The 27,176-nt window shown below is 54.9% G+C and overlaps 1 protein-coding gene across 1 annotated transcript in view; it reads right to left on the reverse strand.

The window, feature by feature from the left end:
* Positions 1-27,176, reverse strand: part of CACNA1H (calcium voltage-gated channel subunit alpha1 H) — a 110,568-nt gene that overhangs the window by 74,241 nt on the left and 9,151 nt on the right. The window contains 3 exon segments of the mRNA XM_040078798.2: positions 5,091-5,503; positions 13,203-13,965; positions 14,763-14,855. Of these exon segments, the coding sequence (XP_039934732.1) occupies positions 5,091-5,503; positions 13,203-13,965; positions 14,763-14,855 (1,269 nt within the window).

The raw sequence follows: 27,176 nt of genomic DNA on the forward strand, positions 1-27,176 counted from the left end.
GGGCTCTGCCCTTCTCCCGGATGACCACGGAGCTGGGAATCGGGGCGGGCTGGAGGAGCAGCAGTTATCTCCTCGGAGCACTCAGCGGCACCGACTCTGGGGCAAAGCAGGGATCGGTTTTCCCGGTGTCCCGGCCCTCCGTCCCAAGGGCTCTGCCTCCGGAGCGCCCGGTGCCCTGCTCGGTGCTGCAGTGCCGTGGCAGGTCCTCAGCTCCTCTGGAGAGCTGTCAGCCGCAATGAACGCGGAGCAGAGCCCATCCAATGTTCCGGAACCGCCTGGGAGATTAATGCAAGGATCGCCTCCCTCTTCGTGCTTGGCTCTCCTCCTCAGCCCCGGGAGCGCTCCTTGCGCCGGGGAAGGGCGGATCAATGCATCAATAGACCAATAAATCAATACATTATCAAACCAATAAATTATTAAATCTATAAATTGATACATTAATAAATAAACGGAGCACAAGAAGGGGGGGGGAAATACAGCAGGGACTTGGCTCTCCTCCTCATCCCCGGGAGCGCTCCTTGCGCCGGGGAGGGGCGGATCAATGCATCAATAAACCAATAAATTGTCAAACCAATAAATTAATAAATTATTAAATCTACAAATGGATAAATTAATAAATAAATGGAGCACAAGGGGGGGGGGAGGAAATACAGCAGGGACTTGGCTCTCCTCCTCAACCCCGGGAGCACTCCTTGCACCGGGAATGGGCAGATCAGTACATCAATAAATCAATACATTATCAAACCAATAAATTAATAAATTATTAAATCTACAAATGGATAAATTAATAAACAAATGGAGCACAAGAAGGGGGGGGAGGAAAAAAAATACAGCAGGGACTTGGCTCTCCTCCTCATCCCCGGGAGCGCTCCTTGCACCGGGGATGGCCGATCAATGCATCAATAAACCAATAAATCAATAATTTATCAAACCAATACATTAATAAATTATTAAATCTATAAATTGATAAATAAACAGAGCACAGGAGGGGGAAAAAAAAAAAAATACAGCAGGGACTCCGCAGCAGGCAGTGAGGCTTTGAAAGCCAAGCTGTGCTGCTGCTGCTGAGCAGCGCCCTGGAAGCTCTGAATTCCCAGCCGTGTCCCAGGTGGAGCTGGCTGCGAACCCTGCGGATGTGCCGGGTGGGATCTGACTGCTCCTGACTCCTGGAATGCCAGGGAAAGGCTTCCCATCAGCAGCTGCCCGGATCTCCTGCCACCCACGGGCCGTGCTGCCGTGAGAAAAGCTCTGCAGAGCAGCTCCGGCGTCCCCTCACCTTCCCCAGGAGCTGTGCCCGGCAGGGATCCCCTGGAGGGAGCGACACGGTTTGGAACAAAGGCTTGGGAAAGGTGTCAGGAAGAGACTCTCCCCTGTGAGGCCCTGGCACAGATTCCCAGAGAAGCTGTGGATGCCCCTGGATCCCTGGGAGTGTCCAGGGCCGGGTTGGACGGGGTTTGGAGCAGCCTGGGATGGGGGAAGGTCCCTGCCGTGGCAGGGGGTGAATGAGTGATGATGGTGATGGTGATGATGCTGTTTCAGATCCCTTCCAGCCCAAACCATTCCATGATTCCACGGCTCCACCCAAGATGGTGCTACTTAGCCACGTGAGCACACTGCTGGGAATTTCACCAGAATTCCCATAAAAACACAGCCCTGAGGAGCCTTGGATATGGACAGGGCTCTCCTTGTCCGGAGGCAGCACCCGAGGCTGTGGCAGCACAACCTCAGCTCCTCCCCGTCTCTGCTCCCTGGGACAGGATCCAGGGAATGGGATGCAGTTGTCTCACAGGAGGGTTAGGCTGGATTTTAGGGAAAGGGTTTTTCCCCCAGAAGGGTGCTGGGCACGGCCCCGAGGCCGCCAGAGCTCCAGGAGGGTTTGGACACCGCTCCAGGGACGCCCAGGGTGGATTTTTGGGGTGTCTGTGCGGGGCTGGATGATCCCTGTGAATCCCTCCCTACTCCAGGCTGTTCTGTGATCCCAAAGACAGAGAAGTCCCGGAATCCCGGGGGGTTTCGCCCCCAGCCTGGCACTTCCCACCCAGCATTCCCTCATCCATAGGAACCGGACAGTGATGCTCCACTGCCTCAAGAGGGCTCCGTGAGACTTCTCTGCAGAGCTCTGCCTCGTCCCGGGGCGAGGGGATGGGAGCGGCGCCAGCGCTGCTCCATCGCCCTTCCCTCGCCGCCGGAGCCCCTCACCCTCCCCGCGCACACAGGGCCCTGCTCGGCTCCAACACAAATCCATTTTCTGTGTCCGTCTCTCTGCAAAGCCGCTGGTGACTATGGAGAAGTTGGAGGAAAAAAAAAAAACCCACAACAACGCAAAAAACAAGAAGGCGTGAATAAATTTTATAAAAGGGATCAGGCATTTCCCCACGGACAGTGGGGTTCGGGATGGGCTCCCCTGGGGCTGCTGCTCTGGTTTGTTTGCAGTTTGATACCAGCAGACCATGGCCTAAAGAAAGTGCTCAAAGTCAAGGGCAGAGGAGATGCTGAGGCTGATTCGCTCCGGATAAAAGCTGGGAAGTGTCGGTGGGAGAGCTTTCCTAGAAAAGCTGTGGATGTCCCATCCCTGGAAGCGCCCAAGGCCAGGCTGGATGGGGTTTGGAGCAGCCTGGGATAGTGGAAGGTGTCCCTGCCCATGGCAAAACGCTGGAACTGGACGGACTTTAAAATTCCAGATCATTCCAGGATTCTGCGCTTGTGTTTTGCAGGGATTCGGGGCCCAGCAGAGCCCTTCCCACGCTGCAGGTGCAGAGCACAGGCCTCCCTGGATTCCCTAAAAACTGCTCTTGGACTAACATGGAACAGCTCGGCGGGAGCAAGGAGAACAGAGGAGAGCCACAGAGCAGCTCCTAAATCCTTTAAAGGTGGGGAATGGCCTCCGGATTTGTGAGGATGGAGAAGACAACACCCACAGCTGGTTACCGCCTGGAGAGGAGCAGAAATTCCCACCTGGAATGCTCCGGGCAGCACCCAGAAAACCGCCATCCCGCTGTTTTTCCCGCTGGGCTCCTGATCCCAAGCGGATCCGCTCTCCCTCCCCTGCACCCCAGCACCGCGCCGGGGCTCTGGGACGCTTTGCCCAGACCCCTCCTCCTGCTCTCCACACCAACCAGCCCCAGGCCGGGCCTCGCAGCCCATTCTCACACCAGGGCGGCCCCGAATCTCCCTGCTCGGCCCACAGTTCTCCTGCCAGGCCTGGGAGCCGTTTCCTCTCGGATCTGGACGGTGCCTCAGCCCCCGGGACGCCGCTGGGACGAGAGGGCTCGGGCCCGGTGTCACCAGCCTGGGCTCCGACACCGCGCACCTCATCACCCCCGTGCCCCAGGCACGCGGGAGAACTTCTCCAGGTTTCGCTTCCAAATTCCTCCCTTTTTATTGGGCAGCGCCTGCGAGCGGAGCTGGCAGGAATCCGACGCTCCGCAGCCAAAAAAGCTTCGGAATCTTTATTGCCGCTGGCTTCGAGGTGCCCCAGAGCCAAGCTTTTACAAGGTAGAGTCCAATAAAAGCCAGCCAGCTACAGCTCTCCTTTGTTAGCAGCGAGGCTGTAATTATCCCAGTCCGCCTTCACGGGACTGATTGGGGACACACTCCGTGTGATCCCTGGATTCTCTCCCTGCTGCCTGCCGCAGGTTTTCCCCCGGCTCCCATCACGGCAGCATCCGAGGGCTGACAAAGCTGTATCCGCCTGACAGAAGAGTATCCATGCAGAAATGAGGGATGAATGGCCTATTCAGAAGGCACTGCCAAGGTGGTTTTTTTTCCCCCCCCAATTTTAGAACTTCTTGTGGAACAGCGGAGCGCGATTCGACAGGGAGCTGACAGGGACAGCTCAATCCCTGCCGGATTTGGACACTCTGCTGTAATTCTGATTTGTCATTGCACGGCTGAGGTTGTTTTAGCTGAGTCCTGGGTTTTTGTTTCTGTTTTTTTTTTTTTTTTTTAAATAAGTCTCAGCCTAAAATAGTGGGTGTTAGAGCACAGAAGTGGAGAGAAAATGAAATAGTGGCACTCCAGAGGGTGGTTTGTCACGGTCCTGAGCAGTGCTTAATCCTGGGAAATGATGGAGAAGGAGCTGCAGAGCCTTTTGTCCTGCCTTTGGGGGGATTGTTCTGCCTTTGCTCCTCATTCCCAAAAGGACAGACCATGGAAGAGAGGAGGAGAAGCTTTAGAAATAACCCTGACCTGGTCATGACCCTGCAGGGAAGGTTTTTGGAGAATCACTGGATGCCTTTGATCCCAGGAAAACAGATCCTGGCCTGGCTGGGATGCGCTCCCTGCACCTGACACAGAGCTGACACGAGAAATTCCCGAGCGCGCCTCAAGAAAGCAGTGGAAAATCCCCAAGTTTTCCAAGAAAGGGAAGCCCAGGAGAACAGAACTTTTCCAGGGCGACCAAGTGGAGCTGCTCCCGTGGCGCAGCCCCTCCAGTCCCAGGCTGTGCTCAGCTCCAGCACCGCTTCCTGCCATCCCAGCTCTGGGAAGAACGGCGCCATTCCCTCTTCCCTCCCTCCAAACACTTCAACAAAGCCCTGCTCACACCCTGTGAGAGCACATCCAAGGGTTTGGAGCCTTCGGGGACACACCCCGAGTTATTTTTCTTTGTTGCTTTTAGCATCACCTGATCGTTTAAGCCTTATTTGAAGACCCAGATCAAAGAGGAAATTTCTGCCTGGGTTATCTCCAGCACGACCGTCAGACCAAAGGCATTTCCACCACAAAAATTCCGCTTTGTATCAATAATTCCCCGCCAGCGAGCAGCCAGGCTCTGAGCAGACACATTGCAGCTCTGCACACCCCGGTGTCCCACACCCCAAACGCTCCTCCTGCTGCTCACGGGATCATCCTCAGCCCCGCTTCCAACAAGGAAAAAAATCCTCCTGACATCGCTTCACGCCTGTCTTTATACCCTTCTAAGCTCTGAGCCTGCTTTGCCTTTCTCCTAACCCTATCCCACGGCAGAAAAAGGGTGAACCATTCCAGCAGGCGCTCAAACCACTGCACGTAATCCGGGAAACTGAAATCGGCGATCCCGAAGCCTCTGGAGTCACCCCAACCCACCGCTCCCGGAGCCCGGCGCCCCTCACCTGCTCGTGGTACTCGATGCCCATGCTGAGGGTGTTGATGAGGATGGCGATCATGATCCCGCGGTTGAAGTATTTGCTCTCCACGATCCTCTTGAGCTTGGCGCTGAATGCCTTCCACAGCTTGGTCACCTTGTTCCTCTCCTTGGCCTTCTTCTTCTTCCTCCTCCTCCTGCCCCGCTGCTGCTGCTGCTGCAGCTGGTCCCGGTGGTCGCCGTGGCGCAGGTCCTGCGTGAACTCGTAGACGCCGTTGCTGTCGGAGTCGCCGTGGCTGTCGGAGTCGCTGAGGGCCAAGTCGGGGTCGTCCAGGAGGCTGGCGCAGAAGGGACAGTCCTGCAGCTCGCAGCTGAGCCGGGAGCCGGGCAGCGCCCCGGCCGCGCTCAGCCCCGACAGCCGGCTGGGCGTCCGGCGGAGACCTGCGGGGACACAGGCACGCTGAGACACCCAGGGACGGCGAGGGACAGCGGGGGACAGCGGGGGATGGCGAGGGACAGTGAGAGACAGTGAGGGACTGTGAGGGACAGCGAGGGACAGCAAGGGAGAGTGAGGGACAGCGGGGGACAGTGAGGGGCAGCGAGGGAGAGTGAGGGACAGCGAGGGGCAATGAGGGACAGCGAGGGACAGTGAGGGACAGTGAGGGACAGAGAGGGACAGTGAGGGACAGTGAGGGACAGAGAGGGACAGTGAGAGACACTGTGGGACAGTGAGGGACACTGCGGGACAGCGAGGGACAGTGAGGGACAGCGAGGGAGAGCGAGGGACAGCGAGGGACGGCGAGGGACAATGAGGGACAGCGAGGGAGAGCGAGGGACAGTGAGGGACAGCGAGGGACAGCAAGGGACAGTGAGGGAGAGCAAGGGAGAGTGAGGGACAGTGAGGGACAGCGAGGGACAGCGAGGGACAGCGAGGGAGAGCGAGGGACAGTGAGGGACAGCGAGGGACAGCAAGGGACAGTGAGGGAGAGCAAGGGAGAGTGAGGGACAGTGAGAGACAGCGAGGGACAGCGAGGGACAGCGAGGGAGAGCGAGGGACAGAGAGGGACAATGAGGGACAGCGAGGGACAGCGAGGGACGGCGAGGGACAGCAAGGGACAGCGAGGGACGGCGAGGGACAGTGAGGGAGAGTGAGGGACAGCGAGGGACAGCGAGGGACAGCGAGGGAGAGCGAGGGACAGAGAGGGACAGTGAGGGACAGCAAGGGAGAGCGAGGGACAGTGAGGGAGAGCGAGGGACAGCGAGGGACAGTGAGGGACAGCAAGGGAGAGCAAGGGACAGTGAAGGACAGTGAGAGACAGCGAGGGACAGCGAGGGACAGCGAGGGATGGCGAGGGACAGCGAGGGAGAGTGAGGGACAGTGAGAGACAGCGAGGGGCAATGAGGGACAGCGAGGGACAGCGAGGGACACGGAGAGACACTGAGGGACAGCAAGGGACAGTGAGGGAGAGTGAGGGACACTGTGGGAAAGTGCGAGACACTGAGGGGCACCGAGGGACAGCGAGGGACAAGTGAGAGGCCTTGAGAAGCACTGAGAGACATCGAGGGACACTGAGGGACAGTGAAGGACACTGAAGGACAGTGAGGGACAGTGAGGGACGCTGAGAGACACCAAGGGACATCAAGGGACATCGAGGGACACTGTGGGACACTGAGGGACAGTGAGGGACACTGAGAGACACAACGGGATACCATGGGATATTGAGAGACACTGAGGGACAGCAAGGGACAGCGAGGGACAGCAAGAGACACTGAGGGACACTCTGGGACATGGAGAGCCACTGCAGGACACTGCAGGATGCCAAGAGCCACCACTGAGAGTCACCACTGAGAGCCACCACCCACCGAGAGCCACCATGAGCCACCGCAAGACACCACCGAGAGCCACCGTGAGCCACTGAGTGTCACGAGACACCGAGAGCCACCGTGCACCGAGAGCCACCGTGAGCCACCGAGAGCCAGAATGCGTCAGGAGACGCTGTGCACCAAAAGCCACCGCACACCGAAAGCCACCAGGAGCCACCAGGAGCCAGGGTGAGGTCATTGCCCCACGTTCTGCTGATCCCTGGCTGTCCCCTCCTGCCAGGGAGTTGTGCAGAGCCGGCAGGTCCCCCCTGAGCCTCCTCTTCTCCAGGCTGAGCCCCCACAGCTCCTCCTCACAGGAATTATTCTCCAGGCCCTAAAAAAGCCTTCCATCCACCTATCCTCCCAACAGCTCTGCTTTTTTCCCTCATTTTCCCCTCTTGGTCCCTTTTCCCACCCTCTGCTCCCTCTCCACGGGCTCTCCACAGGGTGTGGCCCTCACTTTGTGTCCCGGGCTGAGGGAAGAGCCACCGGCCCATCCCTCCCTCTGCATTATTCCTGATTATCCCTGAGCAGGCTCCCATCACTAACGATCCCTGAGCGCTGTCCAGCTGTTTCCACCCAATTTAGCCAGCGCTGCCGTTTGGTTCCTAATGAGGAGGGAGTGGGAGAAGGGACCGAAAGGTGGCTGCAGGCCACGGATCACAGCTCGGAGAGCGACGGCGTGCCCTCAGCCTCCTTCAGCCTTTAACAAAGCTCAGGGGGACTCGCTGCCTGGGGCGTGCGGGGCGTTTTAAAACCAAACACGTGTTCTGTGGTGTGAGGAGAAACGCCGGCTGTCCTGGAGCCAGGGAATGGAAGGACAGGGACGAGAGTAACTGGGATGGTTCCGGTGGAGCCTCGCCCAGATATTAATTCCTCGTATTTAGGAATCCAGTCCTTCAGTTTCCTCATGTTTAGGAACCTTATCCTCAGTCTCCTTATTTTTAGGAACCAGATATAAATGGCAGGAGAAGCCTCCAGCACGAGCACGCTACTGGGAACACGGGATCCTTTCCCAGGAAATTCCGTTTAAGCACCAATTCCTTGAGATTCAGGGTTGTAAGGCAAAGGGAGAATTTTCCCCTCTCACCAAACTAAGCTCCCCAAGTCCACTAACCCAGCACCATCAAACCACATCCATGAGCGCCACATCCGCCTGGTCCCTGTCCGGAGGTGGGACCGGATCAGTTTCGGGGAGCCCAGGCTAAAAGCAGCGGCTGCTCTTGGCTCTGAGCCCTGGAGCTCGGAGCTCACCCAGCAGGAACGCTGACCCCAGCCGCAGCCCCAAGCCGAGCCAACGCATCCCTCCGCTGGAAAGCCGGGATGTGACAAGAGTCGAAGCGCGTTCTCCCTTGCCCGAATGTCACACGGATATCAGAGCGGCCTTGGAGGACGGGCCTGGCTCCCGGGCATTGCCTCAAAGCCGAGATTCCCGCCAGGATCGGGAATATTTTGCCCCTTGCAGGGTGTTCCCGCTGGGGCCCGAGCCGAGGGGGGAAAGCTCGGCCCGGCCCCGGCGGCAGCGGCGCGGGGAGGGGTTTGTGCCAGATGGCTTTCGGTGCTATCAAAGTGTTAAAAGCGATATGAGAAGCCCTGGCGCCGCAGATGTCTTCAAAATACCAGAGTCTCCTTGGCTGCCTGCTAAAATAACCTCCAGCATGGCAGGGCACGGGAACACGGGGAACAGGCTGTACTCGGAGCTCTTCAAACCCACAACAAAGCAGGCAGGAGAATGCTCTCTCCCACCGCTGCATCCTTCCCGGCAGACACCAGCCTCGCCTCCAGCTGGGGCTGGGAGAGCCCGGGCTGATAATGTTCCTTAAAGCTCTCAGCTATCGCTGCTGCGCTCTCCTCGCGCGGCTCCTGCGCCCAACACGCTCTGCTCGTCGGCTGGGGAGGGGGGAGAGAGAATGGAGGGGTCTTTGTCCCCCCAGGAAAAGGCTGAGGGAGGGGTGGGATTCTTCCTCGCGCTGAGTTTTTGGGGATGGAGGAGTGGGAATTGGGGGCTGTGCCTGGCAGAGCTCCGGCCTGGCGCTGGAAGATCATCCCAAAGCCTGGAGGTGACATCCATCACTCCTGGAGGTCACATCCATCACTCCTGGAGGTCACATCCAGCACTCCTGGAGGTGACACCCAGCACTCCTGGAGGTGACACCCAGCACTCCTGGAGGTGACATCAATCACTCCTGGAGGTGACACCCAACACTCCTGGAGGTGACACCCAGCACTCCTGGAGGTGACACCCAGCACTCCTGGAGGTGACATCCAGCACTCCTGGAGGTGACATCCAGCACTCCTGGAGGTGACACCCAGCACTCCTGGAGGTGACATCCAGCACTCCTGGAGGTGACATCCAGCACTCCTGGAGGTGACATCCAAACCTCCTGGAGGTCACATCCAGCACTCCTGGAGGTGACACCCAACACTCCTGGAGGTGACACCCAGCACTCCTGGAGGTGACATCCAGCACTCCTGGAGGTCACATCCAACACTCCTGGAGGTGACACCCAGCACTCCTGGAGGTCACATCCAGCACTCCTGGAGGTGACACCCAGCACTCCTGGAGGTGACACCCAACACTCCTGGAGGTGACACCCAGCACTCCTGGAGGTGACACCCAACACTCCTGGAGGTCACATCCAGCACTCCTGGAGGTGACACCCAGCACTCCTGGAGGTGACACCCAACACTCCTGGAGGTGACATCCATCACTCCTGGAGGTGACATCCAGCACTCCTGGAGGTGACACCCAGCACTCCTGGAGGTGACACCCAGCACTCCTGGAGGTCACATCCATCTCTCCTGGAGGTGACACCCATCTCTCCTGGAGGTCACATCCAGCACTCCTGGAGGTGACACCCAGCACTCCTGGAGGTGACACCCAGCACTCCTGGAGGTGACACCCAACACTCCTGGAGGTGACACCCAACACTCCTGGAGGTCACATCCATCACTCCTGAAGGTCACATCCAGCACTCCTGGAGGTGACACCCAGCACTCCTGGAGGTGACACCCAGCACTCCTGGAGGTGACACCCATCTCTCCTGGAGGTCACATCCAGCACTCCTGGAGGTGACACCCAGCACTCCTGGAGGTGACACCCAGCACTCCTGGAGGTCACATCCATCCCTCCTGGAGGTGACACCCAGCACTCCTGGAGGTCACATCCATCCCTCCTGGAGGTCACACCCATCCCTCCTGGAGGTGACACCCAGCACTCCTGGAGGTGACACCCAGCACTCCTGGAGGTCACATCCAGCACTCCTGGAGGTGACATCCATCCCTCCTGGAGGTGACACCCAGCACTCCTGGAGGTCACATCCAGCACTCCTGGCACACAAGTGACCCTGACCCAGCCCTGCAGGAGTGGCTGAGCGGGAAGAAGCGCCTGGAAAGAGCCAGATCCATGGAAGGGAAGAGCTGGACACCCACGGTGTCTCCAGGTCTGCCCTGAACCCCTGCCCAGCCCGTTTCCCTCGGGGGATGGAGGAGCAGCCTCCCCCCACCTCCCAGCCCTTCCCAGCTGTGAGCGCACTTCTGGAAGAGACAAAACAATTCCAGGAGATTTGTTTAAAGCATTTTGGCATCCCCTGGGCTGAAATCCCTCTGTGGAAAGAGGACGGTGTAATTGCATTATTAACGACAGCTCAATCTAATCCCAGCTTTCAAAGAACCACCCCAGGCTGCGGGAAAATCTCCTAAATCACTGAATTGGCTCGGGGATGTCACAGTCGGGGCTGAGATTTGGGCCTCTCTTCTCCTAAAAAGGACCCCAGCAGCAGGCAGGAGGATCCAAACTCTGACTTCAACAGCTCTCCTGCTCCTTTCTTTCCCAATCCAAGGCTTCTGCAGAGCCTGGGTTTTTATCTCAAGGTAAAAAAAAACCCCAAAAACAACGCGTTCTCCTAAAAACCTTCGTTAATTTGCGCAGCTCAGGACTCAGCTTGGTGATTTACACCAAGCCCTTGCTGAACAACAGAACTGCTGGCAGCAACCTTGCCCCCCGTGCCAAGCTCCCGAGAGTTCGGAAGCGTCTGCCCGAGGCGGTTTCTATAAACAATCCGCTTTTACCCTTTCGTGTGGTCCTTAAAAACAACAAAAACTGGCGGAGGCGAGCCACCCGACCTCTCTGTCGAGCAGCCTCTCCTGTGACCCGCCCCCCGAGCCAGGCTTGGTATTTTTTTTTCCCCCAGCGCATGCATCACCAGGGTAAATATTTGTGTCCACGCAGATGCAAATAAACAGTTTTGGAAAACAGAGGCACCGAAAAAAAACCCCAAATGACGAGTTTGGCTCAAAGAGATTAAAAAAAATAGAAGCTGGATCTTTGTGACTTTTCACTGTTGGAGGGCTTAAGAGTATTTTGCAGCTTTTAGCTCCAGCCACGAGGACTGGAAAAAGCGTTTTATAAAATAGAAATCCAAGCGTTGCGGTGTAATCACCGCTCCAGTGGGTGATTTATATGTGAGGGGAGATAAAACCTCACTGGCTGTGCCGGGCTGGCTGTGTCTGTGCAGGGAGGACGGGACACAGGCACTAAGCAGTTCCCCAAAACGCTCCCCAGATTTGGAGCCCCAAATCTGCTCTGGGAAACTCAGCCCCACGTTCCCTTCTGCCCGCAGGAAAAGCCTGAGACGCGCAGCTCCGCTCCCGTCCTGCCCTCCACGCGTCCTCTGAGCGCCGAACCTGCTGCTCCTCCCCGCCAAGAGGAAATTCGGAGGCTCCAGGGCCCATCGGAGCGGAACCGGGAGCGTCTGGTTGGAGTTCTTTCAGCGCCTGCCTGTTTTAAACCTTGCGGGTTTGCTTTATCTCGCGCTTCTCCCGCAGATTCCACCCGCTCGTCCTTTTCAAGGCACCGTCTCCCGGCCCCTGGGGCGTCTCTGCTGGAGCTGGCAGCTCCGGCACCGGCTGGAGGTGTAAATCCTGCAGGGCTCTGGGTTTGGGTGGGAAGAGTGGGAGCACCTCCGGGATATCCCACAGCGCAAGAGAGAGCTCAGATCCTGAACTGGTGACCACAGCAGAGAGGCCTCCAGCAGTGTGCCTGACCATCCGTGGTGGCAAATCCAAGGATTTACCTGTCCCACCTCTGGCTCCAGCACGCTCACAACGATCCCAGTCCTTGGATTTACCCACAGCTCCAGCACACTCACAACAATCCAAATCCTTGGATTTACCCACAGCTCCAGCACACTCACACCAATCCAAATCCTTGGATTCACCCACAGCTCCAGCACACTCACAACAATCCAAATCCTTGGATTTACCCACAGCTCCAGCACACTCACAGCAATCCAAATCCTTGGATTTACCCACAGCTCCAGCACACTCACAACGATCCCAATCCCTGGATTTACCCACAGCTCCAGCACACTCACAACAATCCAAATCCTTGGATTTACCCACAGCTCCAGCACACTCACAATGATCCCAATCCCTGGATTTACCCACCTCTGGCTCCAGCACACTCACAATGATCCCAATCCCTGGATTTACCCACCTCTGGCTCCAGCACACTCACAATGATCCCAATCCCTGGATTTACCCACCTCTGGCTCCAGCACACTCACAATGATCCCAGTCCCTGGATTTACCCACAGCTCCAGCACACTCACAATGATCCCAGTCCCTGGATTTACCCACAGCTCCAGCACACTCACACCAATCCAAATCCTTGGATTTACCCACCTCTGGCTCCAGCACACTCACACCAATCCAAATCCTTGGATTTACCCACAGCTCCAGCACACTCACAATGATCCCAGTCCCTGGATTTACCCACTTCTGGCTCCAGCACACTCACAATGATCCCAATCCCTGGATTTACCCACAGCTCCAGCACACTCACAACAATCCAAATCCTTGGATTCACCCACAGCTCCAGCACACTCACAACAATCCAAATCCTTGGATTTACCCACAGCTCCAGCACACTCACACCAATCCAAATCCTTGGATTCACCCACAGCTCCAGCACACTCACAACAATCCAAATCCTTGGATTTACCCACAGCTCCAGCACACTCACAATGATCCCAATCCCTGGATTTACCCACAGCTCCAGCACACTCACAATGATCCCAGTTCCTGGATTTACCCACCTCTGGCTCCAGCACACTCACAATGATCCTAATCCCTGGATTTACCCACAGCTCCAGCACACTCACAATGATCCCATCCCTCAGCACCCCAAGGTGCCACCACAAAAACCAGAGCCATTTACCCTTCTCCCACTTATCCCAAACCAAACAAAAACCCCCTCCAGCCCGATTCCCCTTACCATGCTCTCCCACCAGCTGCTGCAGCTTCCCGTAGGAATCCAGCCCCAAACTCCCCGGGCTGTTCGCCACGGCCACCGGAGAATTCCCGTTCCTCTTCCCTTTGCTCGGCGCCGCGGAGCCGCCCTTGCCGCCGGGGGAGGGCAGGATGGTGGGGTAGTTCATGCCGCCGTGGCCGCCCAGCCCGGCCCCTTTGGTGGCCCCGGTGGCCTTGCACGCCCCGGGGGGCCCCTCCACGTGGCAGTCGGCGTGGTAGATGCTGTGCACGGCGCCGGCGTCGGCGCGGGGAGCGGCGGGAGCGGGGAGCATCAGCTGCTGGCCGGGCTTCACCAGCTGCAGCTCCAGCTGGCAGAGCTCGGGGTGGGCCCGAGGCCCCCGCGGGCTGCCGTTGCTGATGTGGTAGTGGTGGTGGTGGTGGTGGTGGTGGTGGTGGATCAGGTGGTGGATGGAGGTGATCCTCCTCCTGCCGCGCTGGCTCTGCCCGCCGCCGCCGCCGCTGTTGGGGTTGACCTTCTTGCGGCGTTTGCTCTGCCAGTTGTTGTAGAGGCGGAGCGTCCTCCTCTTGACCTTCCTGAAGATGTGGCAGATGTACTTGAGCAGCTCCTCGTAGCAGCTGCCCGGCTCCGAGAAGCTGGCGATGGTGCTGTCGTTGGACAGGTAGCGCGCCCGCTGCTCCTGCATCAGCTGGTTCTCCCGCTGCTTGGTCTCCGAGAACTGGGTGGCTATCACCACCAGGCACAGGTTAATCATGAAGAAGGAGCCAACCTGGGGAGGAAACAGGGACAGGATTCAGCAGGTGAGAAGGTCCTGGCTTCTTTTTTTCCTTGCTTGGTTTGGGATTAATACACGGGAAATGCAGATTTTGAGTTCGGACTTGGATATTTGTTATTTCTTATCTATTTACAGACCAGCCGTGAGCTCTGACTAGCAAAGTTAGAGAAACGAGGCAAAATGGAGCACCTCTGACTCTTTCCAAGGTTATTTAAGTGCCAATTACCCAATAATTGTGACACCTCCATTATTTATATTTCTGACCCAGCAGTGACCACCCAAGGCCGCAGCGCCGACCTTTCTCACCCAATTCCAGAAAACCACCCAAAGGAAGAGGAGGGAAGAAGAAGGTGAAGAAGAAGGACTCAGACAACGCCCCAAACCCTCCATCCTGACTCGTATGCATGACTACATCCTAAAACCCCAAATTCTCAGTTTCCAGAGCTCCGGCGAGCAGGGATCGCACGGAGCGACCTCCGCGCGCGGTTCTCGGCAATCCCGGGATTCCCAAACGTTGCCAGATCCCAGGGTCTGCTCACCAAACGCGCTGTCACCGGGGATCTCCAGGGAAATGAGGCTCCCTCTGAGCTCTGAGGAGCTCAAAGGAGGAAAAGTTTGGATTTTTTGGCACAGACATATCCAGGTGAAAAAACCGAGAGTGGGAGCGCAAGAGGGAGGGAAAGCCCTGAATCCTGAATCCTGCCTGGCTCCTCCCTGTGGAAAAAACCCCCCAGGGAACGACTTCACCCCCCAAGGACGAGGAAAAGGAGCGTCTGCCACGTCATACTTACTATGATAAGCAATATAAAATATATAAAATTGTAAAAAGAGTGCGCATCCATCACGTAATACATGATGTCCACCCATCCTTCCAGGGTTATCACCTGCAGGGAGACAGAGAAGCAGAGTGTGAGGACAGAGGTCACCCCAAAAAAGTGATTAAATATCAATTTCCCCGTCACTCCACAGGAACTCTTGGGATCCATCCAGAACTCCGTTCCCAGCTGGTTTGGGAGAGAAGAAATCCGTGTCTGAAGGACTGGCCTGAGGTTCCTACGGGAAGCTGGTACAATTAAAACCCTGAAACATTCAAATGAACCACCTGAAACACTGGCTCTGAGGCAAAGAAATTCCAAGGAGGGATTGTAACTCCCCCCCAAAAAAAATCTCCTTTCCATGTAGAGAAATGGAGTTTTACCTAAAGCTGCTGGTTTTGTAATGCAACCCAGAAAATCTCCACATTTTAAACTTGGTTTTGTTTCTGCAAACCCAATTTCCTTGTGAATTCCTCCTGGCTCAGCATTCCAACTGCACCAGCACTATCATAGTGGGAGAGCATCTGAATGGAAGAGAGGCTTTAATTAAATGTAGACTTGATTTAGGGCTCGTTTTCTCAGCCTTCCTTCCACTAAAAAAAGCAGCTGAGGGTTTAATTAACACCACCCAGGCTGTGTGCAGAGCAAAGCGGGCTCTGCCACGTAATTTACGCTTTTTATTTAGATAAAACACCCCAAAATTCCAGCGCCGGCTCGCTACTAGGGCTGAAATTCCATCCTGGAATTCCAAATTCCGTCAGAATCCCAGCTCCTGTCTGAACCCGCTCCCGGTGGCGTCCCCCATTCTCCCCCTCAGGCGAGCCTGGGAGGTCTCCTGGCAAAACCCCACAGCTGCTCCTGCCCCCAGTTTTAGTGGCATCATTCCCAATTTAAACCACGTTTGCAGGGAAGGGATTGCCGTGGGAAGAGCGGGCTCCGAGGATTTCCTGCCTGGAGCATCCCCAAAAGCTGATCCATAAACCCCTGGATCCTGAATAAAGGGAAGTCAGGCACGAATCCATGAATTCCCTGGGGTTTGTTTTTTTTTTTTTTTTTATTTTCACTCAAGGAACCGAAGGAAACTCCTGGATATCAGGACACGACCGCACGTTGGCACAGCCATCAGAACCCGCTCGGGGCTGCCGGCAGGGAAGCGCTTGCCTCTCTGGGATTCCTCACCCTAAATTCCAAGTGCGGATGTTTTCCCAGCCGGTTTTCCAAGCTTGTCCCAGCGAGGTTCACCCCCGCTGAGTGAGGAGGCAGCGCAGCTCCAGCCAGCCAAGCCCAGCCGCCCGGGAGGAGACGATTTGTGAATTTTGTCTCTGCGGCCGTTTCCCCGCGTCGGGGCTGTCGACGGCTGGCGGGAATCGGGTCTGACACCTCTCACTCCCGCCTCTCCCGTTCCTCCCCACATCCATCAGCTGCTCTTCCACATCCCACCCCGGCTGGTCAGCCACCAGCCAGCAAAGCTTTGCTTCCCGGAATTCCGGAATTCCAGCGTGGCTCAGGTTGGAAAAGACCTCAAAGCCATCCCATCCCTGCCACGGCGGGGACACCTCCCACTGTCCCCCAAACCCCATCCAGCCTGGCCTTGGACGCTTCCAGGGATCCAGGGGCATCCACAGCTTCTCTGGGAATTCCATCCCAGCCTCTCCCCACCCTCACAGGGAAGAATTTCTCCCCAAAATCCCATCTAACCCTGCCCTCCGCCCGCTTAAAGCCACCGCCCCGTGTCCTGCCAGAAGTGGGTTTAACAAAACCCCAGAGAATCCCTTGCTCATCGTTAACCCCAGAGATCCACCCGTGGCTGGTTTTATCCCCGCTTTTCCCTGCGGCGCTGTGATTCCCACGGAGCGGGAAGGGGTTAAGCTGCCCTGGGTGCTCATCCGTGAGGAGCAGCCGAGCAACCAAACCCCTCCTGCCCTTTCCTGCCTCTCCCTGAACGCGTTTATGGAGGACAAAGTCCTCCTGGGGCAGCCGAGCCTCCCCACGGCGGTTGTAGGGTGACGGCAGAACGGAGGGATCGCGTCAGGAGGCGACGCAAGGTGACACCAAACCTCTGCCTCTTGCCCGGGGATTATTTCCTTTGTTCCTCTGGATGCGCGGGAGGCTCTCCAGCCATTCCCACCGAGGGGTGAAAACCCAGCCCGGGGATCCCAAGAATACGGGATGCACCTCTGCGCTGGGTTTGGGTTTAGCTGGAAATCCTCAAATAGAATGGATTAAACCCATTAAACACAGAGAAAAACAAACAAACAATAAAAAAAGGAGTCACCTGAGGGTTTCCTAGCCAGCACTGAGGGCCAGACAACCCTTGGAGGGATGTTTTTGTTGCATTTCCCACAAAAAATCAATCAGCACCTGTTGGAGTCCAGGGCATTCCTTTGGCTGCCCTGGAGGGTCAGGGACCTGGGCAGGGGGATCTGGGACCCCGGCCCAGAGCCCAGAGCCCAGAGGAACACTGGCTTTGATTTCAGTCCTTGGGAGAGGCTTCTTGCGCTGCAGGAAGCATTGCAGGCCACAAGAGTGTGAAAAATAGTAGTTTAGTATATCACAGGGTGAAAAAACAGTGGGTTTGGGATTTTTGGCATTGAAGTGAATGGGGCAAGATGGAGAATTTGGGGCGTTGTCTCCTTCTTCTTCCTTCTCCTTCCCTCACTCCATTTCTGCAGTGATGTTGGCACAAAGTAGTTAGTGAGGATTGGGTCAGAGTAAAGATGACCTTTTTAGTAATAGTGATAGACATTAGCAATAAATAGTAAATAGAGAATACGTAGCAATTAGTATAAAAGATAAGGACAGCCCAGAGACAGGAGGAGTCACCAGATGTCCGAGCCGCGGCAAACATCTTCTGGACACTGAGAAAATTGTAAGATAAGAACTAATAAACGAAGCATGTAACCTTGAAGACTCCGTCTTTTCCTGCGTTTGGGACAGAGCTTTGCAGAGGGCCAGGACTCTAAAACCACCTGAATGCCGGGGAATTTAAACTCCTAAAAAGGAGCCCCCGACAACTGCCGTCCCTGAGTGGGCAGAAACAACTGCCGTCCCCCATATGGGACAGAAACAAGCACCTCTGGAGGGTGAAAATGCTCCTCCAGCTCTCGAATGTTCCAGGTGTAATTAGGATTTGCGCTATTCACTACTCGCCTGTAAAGCAGGGGGATGCAGGAGGGGCAAAGCGCCCGCTGGGGTTTGTCCTCGGTTGAGGGATTCATTCCTGGCCTCCCAGGGGAAGGTTCCTGGGCTGCCAGGATCCTCCGGGAGAAGAGGCGGCTCCCAGGCATCCGGAGGCGTTGTTAATCCCGGAGCTCTGGGGAGATGCGGGGCAGCACATGCACAGCCACCTGCAAGGGCTGCGCCTCTTCCAGCCTCATCCCTGCTCTTCAAACGCTCCCCAAGGACCTCCCCAGGACATTTCTCCCTGATCCAAGAGCTCCCTGCACGTCCCCAGCAGGGCCCTGGTGGAAATGGGAAGCAGAGCACCAGGACTCGCCCACAGCTGCTCTATAAACCCCCAGCCTAAAGCGGGAACCCAGACACAGGCACCTGCACGAGGTTCGCTGCTGCTCCTCACACGTGGATCCCACCCGGTCCTCCCCAGAGCGGCTGAACTCGTGGCTGCCCCAGCCCTGGAACTGCTCCTGATGCCTGAAGTTTTATCTTTCCTGTGTTTCAGGAATGTGAGCTCAGAACTGCCCAGGGTGCAGCTCTGAGCTCACACTCGGGGTCACTCAGCTCTCTGCACACAGCAGCCACACAAAACAAATCCTGCTCCTGCTGCACACCAAGGACAACTTTCAGCCCCAAAGCACAAACAGCGGTGGCTGGAGGGAGGAACAAGAAGGATGGGACCTCACAGCCTGGAGCTGGAATGGGACAATTCAACCCCAAAATGTGCAAATGGACCAAAACTGATCAAAGTGTGAGACCTCGTGACCCTTTGTCCATTCTCTGACCATTTTGTGTCCATTCTGTGTCTATTTTGTGACCATTTTGGGTCCACCTTGGGTGCGTCCCTGGCCAGGCTCTTGTCCTGCTCAAGGTGGATCCTTAAAGGCCTTCCAATCAATATCTGCTTTATTCTCTGTCTCTGTCCAGTCTCTGTTCCAGCTCAGCCTTCCCACGGCCTCATTCCAGGCCGGGTTGGATGGGCCTGGAATGATGGAGTGGAGTGGAAGGTGTCCCATTCCAAACTGGATGAGCCTTTTCCCAGCCCCAGCCCCTGTGGGATCCCACGGACTCGGAGGGAACACCAGGGACGCCTTTTTCAGCGCTGCTTTGCTTATTCCACCGAGGAGAAACCACTTTCTCCTCCCTCCATTCCCACTCCGATTAATCCACTTAACTGCCCCTCCAAGCCCTTCAGCGGCGTCTCCCAAAGCCCTGGAGAACTTTCCTGGTGCTTCCAGAGCTTGGCAGTAATTAAACCCCGCTCAAGGCCGGGCTGTTCACACAGAGCCCCGTTAAGGAGCCTCTCCAGAGGCTCCCTTCAAAGCCAACCCACAATTATTTATCAGCCAGGTTGGAGGGTGAGGACTCGCTCCTATAATTCCGTCGCGGTGGGAGGGATGTGCGAGGCGCAGGAGAAATCAGCAGCTGCAGGATTGGATTGAGAGGATTGGCAGGGCGGTGCTGGAGGCGCCGCTGGCGCTCCACACCCGGGGCACAGCAGATTTCTGGCAGGAGAGCAGAGGTGTCCTCTCGCCCCACCCAGCTCCCGGGCGATGCTCAGGTCCTTCCCTGCTCCTCCAGGCTCGGGATAAACCATTTCTCTCCCATCCACGCCGGTAAATATCTCGGTTTTGTCCAATATTCTCTCTTCCCCTCGCGGCAAGAATTTAACAGAAGGCTCCCCCAGGTGAGCAAGCAGGCAGGTTTTGGTTTCACCGATCCTTGGCTCGAACAGGAGCAGGATGAGAGCGGGCAAAACCCAATCAGGTTTAATTCTTTTTAGGCCTTCGCTGATGCCGATCCCCCTGCTCCGCTCATGCCACGGTAATTTCATCAGCTGTAATAAAGATGCTCCTCTGATTTATGGGAGAGTAATTGGGGACAGAATCAGATCTTCTAGGCAAGCTAATCAGAGTCAATCTAAAACTCCGGAGTGAAAAATCACGAGGGAAACGGAGATTAAAGATGCTGGCAATTAACTCAGACCTCCTCAGCGCTCCCAGGGAGGCAGCGGGTCTGCACTGCTTTTTCTGGGGTCACTTCAGAGCTTGCACAGAACGATTGCTTTTACTGTGTCCAGAAGTTTTCATCATAAACCCTCTTTTCTTTGATCTCTGCCAAAATTTTTGCAAGTCCTTGGCTGCGGCCGGCTCGAGAGCCGGGACGGGGTTTTGTTTTATTTTTGCTTCGGCGTCAGATAACAAAGAGCAGAGGAGAATCATCCAGGGGAGAAAAAAAAAAAAACCTCGTTGAGACTCCAACTTGGATCAGCCCAGGGCTGAATTCCTGGCTGTCAGGAAGCACCGAGGGCTGGTGCCAGCGCTGCGGCTCCAAACCCACCCCGAGGTGCCACCAGGCAGTGGAGGGAAGGCTGGAAAATCTCCGTGGGAAGCGAGGCTGGGGAGATCAGAGCCCGGAGCAGAGCGCACACAGCTCCAGCCCGGAGCTGTCTCGTGGCAAGATTTCCCTGCTCTGATTACCCGGACAAACTCCGTTTGGAGTGACAGCTCTCCCTGAGCACGGGCCCCAAATCAGCCTCTCTCCCTTATTAAAACCCTGATGAAATACGGCTCTGGCAACCAGAAATTCCTTCTGATTCCAGGATTGCAGCTGCTGGCTGAGCCCGGTGCCTGGCTGAGGCAGGAGATGCTCTGGAAATCCAGAGAAACCCACGTTTTGAAGTCTTCATCTTTGACTGACATGGCTAATTTGCACTCAGCCTCTTCTTCTTCGGCCTAAATTGAGTCCTCTGGGGGGGGGGGGGAAGAAAAAATGGGAATTATCTGCATCCGAATCAATAATCCTGAACCCAACAGCAGCTCTGAGGACGGCCGCGAGCATTTGGGGTCATTTGCTTTTTCATCCTCTCGCTCCCCTGGCCCTGCTGTGAGGCTTCTTGGGATTTTATTTTCATCAAAATTATCGAGATGGGATCGGGGGCTGTAAATTGTGAGGGCTATTAATTACCCTGATGGCCTGAGGAGGTTTTTATAAGGCCTCCAGCCTCCATTTCTGAAAGCCTCTTATCTGAATTCCCCCCTCTTGGGCAGCGTGGATTTGGCTCCCGAGCACTGCCCGGCGAATATTCCAGGGAATATTCCACAGGCAGAGCGAGCTTGGCAGATAATCAAATCCCTATTTTTGAAGCCAACGTCACAATTTTAATTATTTCCTCCCGAAACATCTCGTTAAGGAACCTCTGTGGCCAGAAAAACAGGTTTATTACATTGAGTAACATCCTCTGAGCAGATGCTTTTCCCTTTCACTTGGAGGCCTCGTTCGGTTTCGCCATTTCTTTACAAATTGAGCCTTGCAAAGCAGGGATCTGCTCCGAAAAGTGGCCCTAAATGATGGAATAAAAGGAAATTGTGCTTCTTTCCCCGTCCTGGGCTCCTGACACGTAAAATCTGTTGCCATAGATGCGATCCCTGGGCGGCGCTGGCAGCTCTTGGTGGATTTTGGGAAGCAAAGTGGGAAATGAAAGGTGGGGTGAAGTCAGGCACGTCACTGATGCTGCTGTCTGTCGCCCAAAACCCCATGGAATTACAGCTCTGGGACCCAATCCCAGCCCAAATCCCAGTCTGGCTCCGAAGGGAAGGCGAGCTGTTGTTGTTCCACACCGAGCAATGCAAAAACCTCCCCGATTTCACTCAGCTGCTGCCCCAGCAAATCCCAGCCCACGTTCCCCAGGTTTGACTTGCTGGGATAATGATGATGATGATAATGATAATATTAATGACAAATAATAGTAGTAATAGTAATAGTAATAGTAATAGTAATAGTAATAGTAATAGTAATAGTAATAATAATAAATCATTACAATAAAAGTCATTATCATAATTACTAATAATTACAATAATTACAATGTAATAATACAATTTAATTACTAATCATTATAATAATTACTAATAATTATAACAACTACAATGTAATAATATAATTATAATTATAATACGTGTATATGATAATATTATAATAATACATTATTTATAACAATATAATAATAATAAAACAGCAACAATAATAATAACAACTGCAATAATAATAACAACAATAATAACTACAACAATCATCATCATCGTGGTCATTATCCCAGCAATAGCCTCCATGGTTTTGTGTCAAGGATCCTTGGAGAAGGGAAGGGATTTAACTGTTCCCCTGCAGCTCTACCAGCACGGGGAGCCCCACAATTCCCAGATTTCTGGGAGATGAAGGATCTGCCACCAGGGGAAGGGGAGTGAAGCCAGGCTGAGATCTCTGCTTCCAGCTTATCCCAGAGCATTCCTGGGAGGATCGGGGCGCACGGAGGAGCTGCTCCTTTGGCTCAGGGAGAGGTCACAGCCAGGATTTGGGGCAATCCAAGCGAAGTGAGATTTCCCTGGGAGAATTGTGGAATTTTGGAATATCCTGAGCGGAGTTCAACCCTGACACCCCACAACCCCGCCCTGGGCACCCCTGGGAGCGATGTCCAAGCTCTCCTGGAGCTCCAGCAGCCTCGGGGCCGTGCCCATTCCCTGGGGAGTTGTTCCAGTGCCCAGCACCCTCTGGAGGAGGAACCTTTCCCTAAAATCCAACCCAAACCTGCCCTGGCACAGCTCCAGCCGTTCCCTGGGATCAGCTGTTGATGTTCCTCAGAGCCAGCAGCTTTTTGCTCCCCCGACTGGGCTCAGCCTGGGCCAGGGCCTGCCGCAGGATCCCCTCGTCCTACTCCAAACACAAAAATCAACGACTGAGGCTGGATTTGAAAACCCTCCCCAAAACCCCGGAGGTTCGGAAGCCCAAACTTCACCCACGGGAGGTTTTGACTCCATCCAACGCCCCCAGAGGTTGTGGGACCCGTCCTGGCATCGGGGTGGCCTCTCTGCCCCGTCCTGCACGAGACAATTCCTCCCAGCCTTCAAAACAAAGGTTTTCCAAAGGCAACAAACCCCTCCTGGAAGCACGCTCCGAGCTGCTGGAAAAGGGCTGGATATTTTTAGCCGGGGTATTCAGCCTGAGAGCTCTTCAAATGCAGCAAGTGCTGTTTATTTGGCTGACCAAATTAAAAAAAGCAACAGCAACAGAGCTCCAACCCCGTCATTTCCAGGGAAATATTTTCGGTGATCCAAAACAGATTCGAGTTGAGTGACAAAGCATCACTCTCCAGGCAGTGGGAATGAAAAGCTCCAAACTCTCTTCTTGCCAAATTCAGCGCGGAGAAGCGTTGCTGACACAGATCTCCAATTTAAAGGCATTGGAGCAAAAATAAAAAGAGTCCTTTAGGTCCCAAATCCCAAATTTCTCTGCTCACTGAAGGCTGAAAACACGAGCACCCAGTGCGACAGCTCCCGAAAACGCAGCCCCAGAATGACTCTGGGCACAGCTGGAAACCCCAGACCTTCTCCTTCTGCTCCAGCTTTTTGGCTCTTTCCCAAAATCTGCAGGACTCCTGGAAGTGGGAGAGCAAGGAAAGCAAGCTAGGGCAGTGCTGGAGCCAGTGGGAAAACCATTCCCCTTGGATCCACCTGGGATTGCTTTTTCCTTCAGATTTTGCAGGAAGCATCGCCCCTGGAGCGAAGTGGGAGCGCAGGCCTCGCTTTCCTGCAAATCCCGAGCGGAATTCTCCGCTCCGAGCTCCCCTGCTTCGCGGAGCACCCTGAAGAGCTCCTCTTCCCAAACTTCCGGCTTCCCGGTTTTATTTTATCAGGATTTCTGCCCTCAGGCCCGGCTGCCCCGGGTCAGGGAGGTGGGGAAGGTTCCGGTTGCTCCGCTGGGATTGTGATTCCAATTAAATTGGACTTTTGTCGAGGCGGGTAATTCATCATCCGCCGTGTGACAACAACACCTGTAATTACCGCTCGGATTGTTGGGGCTGGAATCCGCCTGCAATAAAGGGATCTTCGTGTCATGCCAAACCTCACAGTTAATTTAGGCTCCATCTCCTTTCATTCAGTCTGTAATAAGCTAATTAGCTCACCTAATTTGCCACCGAACGTGCCTTTGTAACGAACGCAGACACGAATTAGCCTCTTGCACAACAGATGAGGGGAAGCAAAACATGAATCATTTTCAGGATTACATAAGGAATTATCTTCCTTTACAGCACTCAGGGGTGCAGCTAGCCCCTTGATTTTTTTTTTTTTTTTTTTTTTTTTTTTTTTTTTTTTTTTAATTTGCACCAGGTTCTGCTCTCTCTGACTTCTCAGAAGGTCGACAACACATTTCCCTGTCTTCCTGCTGTTCCCTGTCCCGGCTCTGGGAAGTTCAGGGTCGCTCCCACGGAGAGAAAAGTCTTTTAAAAATCTCGGTTCTGGCAGCTGGGAGAGCCTCACCCATCCCTGGCTTTGCTGGATGTTCTGGAGGGGAAATCTTCAGGATTTTCTGCAAACTCTGGGGGTTTTTTTTCCGCTCTTGGTTGGGTTTATTCATGGTCTGAACGGTATCAGACTGTTCCCTTGGGAACTCCTGGGCACCACCTGCACTTACAAAATTCCTTCTGGATCTGTGGGGCTCGTTTCATCCCCCCTCCCTTCTGGCATCTCCCAAACTGCAGCGGATCATGGAATCCTGGAATTCTGGAAGGGGTTTGGGTTGGGAGGGACCTTAGAGCCACTCCCTGCTGTGATCCACCATCCCAAGGGTGCTCCAGCCTGGCCTTGGACGCTTCCAGGGATGAGACAACCTCTGCCAGGGCCTCACCACGCTCCCGTTATCCCATCCATCCCTTCCCTCCGGCAGTGGGAAGCTGTTCTCTCGTTGTCCTGCCACTCCAGACGCTTCCCAACAACCTCTGCCCTCTCTCCTGTCGGCTCCTGGAAGGTCACCCCGGAGCTCCCTCTTTCCCAGGCTGAACGAGCCGAAGCTCATCCAGGATAAATCCCGAGGGAAGCCGCATCCAGCAGCCACCTGAGCTTGCCGCGATTCCCACTGGAGCTCTGCCAGCCCCTCAGGGCTCCCTGCACGTCCCAGCTCCTGCGAAGTGCCGTGGATTCATTATCCTGAGGAGTAATGGCCCGGCACGACCGGCTCTGCCTCCTCCCAGTAATTCAACAGCGATCCCCAGGGAAGCTCCCGAGTTCCTAAATCCATCAGCTGGACTTTCTGCGCTGCTCCTCATCCAGCTGCTGACCTGGTGCTGTCCGGCTCCAGCTATGGGGAGGGATGAGAGCACGATTCCATGGATTTATTTGCTCAGTGTTCCCTGCTTCCAGCGTCTGTTTGGAGTTAGGGCCTCACCTGCTGCACCGATCGTTTCCTCTCCCCACATCCAGGTCGAGCCAGCACCTCGCCGCCTCTTTACCTGGGATTAAATCATTCCCAGCTCCTAAAGACGAGCCCTGGCATCCAGCAGGGATAAACACAGGAGAAGAGATTTCTGGCTGGAAATCCTCTGGGAGCCTTTGGACGGCCTGAGCAGCGCTAAAACCAACCACCGACCTCCTGGCAGCCGCCAGGATCGCCTGAGGACACGAGATCCCACTTTGCCAGGCATTGCTCTGCCCAAAGGAACCAGCTGAAAACCTCTCCTGGGGCTGGGGGTCCTTCCTGATGTTAAACCCAGCCTTTTTTAAGGATGGGGAAATCGAATGCCGAGATGGAACGAAACCCTGCAGCCTGGGAAAGGGCTCGGGAAGGGAAGGGGCAGCAGGAACCCTCTGGAGAGGCTCCTGCTCCTCCTCAGAGCCCTTTCCCTGCCAAAAGGAACCAGGTGGGATCTCCTGGGAACATCCCTCAGACCCATCAAAGAGCAGGAAGAGGAGAATTCCCTCTTGCCTTTATCCAGCACTCACCGGCAGCCAGCAGCTCCTCTCCTCCTCGCTAATTCCAAAGCATTTTCCCAATGGGATAGTTGGGATTCAGATCCCGGTGGGATCTGCCTGAGCCCCTCCGGATTTGGTTCTGGGCCTCTGGCACCAGCACTGGGCAGTTCCTGAGGGTGGAGGACGCTCAGGGCGAACATTCCCAGCTTTGCAGCTCCCGGGTGAAAGCCGGAAGCGCTGAAATTCATGGGATGGTGCGGAGCCGGGAGGAAATCCATAAACGAAAGGCAGAGCTCTGGATGAGTAATTACCCCTCATTAACGAAGCCAAAAGGAGAATTCCTCTCCAGGAACAGATGTCACCTCCGCTTCGGGGGGACCGAGTCAGCCGGGCAGAGCCGAAGGAATGTCTTAACACGCTCGGGTGCCCGATCAGGATGGGGAAGAACACAGGGATCTCCCAGCCCTGGGAAAGCACAGCTCTCCGATGCTCCAGAGCCACAAACGCTCGCGAAGCCCTTCACTCAGGAGGAGTTTTGTCACCTGTAAAACCTCCCCCAGTCCCAGCCAGGAGCACTTTGGTCTTTTCCGAAGTGCCTCAAAAAGAGACTGAAATTCCCCGGGGGTGGAATTTCCCCCCAGGAATTCTGGCCAGAAGGGATTTTTGCCCCTTTCCAGCGTTCCGGGCTCACCCTGTGATTTAAAACCGAGCCTAAGCCGTGCCAAGCTTCCTTCATTTTAGCACGGAATTAAATCTTGCCTGAAAAACCTCAACACCATTTTCGGTTTCCTGATGCTCCAACAACAAAGACCCTGCTCCCAAAAATCCCTGGGATTTGTCTGATTTGCCGGGAGTTTTGCTGCCTGAAGAAGTTGTTTTCCCTCTTTCAAAGTGATTCCAAAAGAAAAGTTTCCTCTCTCCCAACGCCCTCTTGCACCACCCGTTGCCTGGTTCATTTATTCCCCGATTCTTGATTTGCAGTTTCACACAGGGCCCAGAAAATTCCTCCCTCCTCTGCTGCCCTCACCAAAACCTTCCCAGGCCAAAAAAATGACAAAGCCCAAACCAGGAAAAAAACGAGAAACCAAGAGGAAAAAAACCCCAACCGAACAAAACCAAACAAATGAACAAAACCCAACCAAACGAACAAAACCCACCCTAAAAAACAAACACACACCCAAAAAATTCCCCAAACCCACAAAACAACCAAAAAAACCAACCAAAGAACAGCCAAAAAACAACCAACCCTCCCCAAAAAAACCACCAGAAACCCACCAAAAAACAACCAAAGAGCAACCAAAGAGCAACAGAAGAGCAACAAAAGAACAGCCAAAACCAACCAAAAAACAGCCAAAAAACAACAAAAAAAGCCAACCAAAAAAACCACCAAACAACCAAAGAGCAACCAAAAATACCCCAGAACAACCAAAAACCCACAAAAAACCCCCCCAAAACAACCAAAGAGCAACCAAAGAAC

The sequence above is a fragment of the Hirundo rustica genome, chromosome 15, assembly GCF_015227805.2.
Source record: "Hirundo rustica isolate bHirRus1 chromosome 15, bHirRus1.pri.v3, whole genome shotgun sequence".
Lineage (NCBI taxonomy): Eukaryota > Metazoa > Chordata > Aves > Passeriformes > Hirundinidae > Hirundo > Hirundo rustica.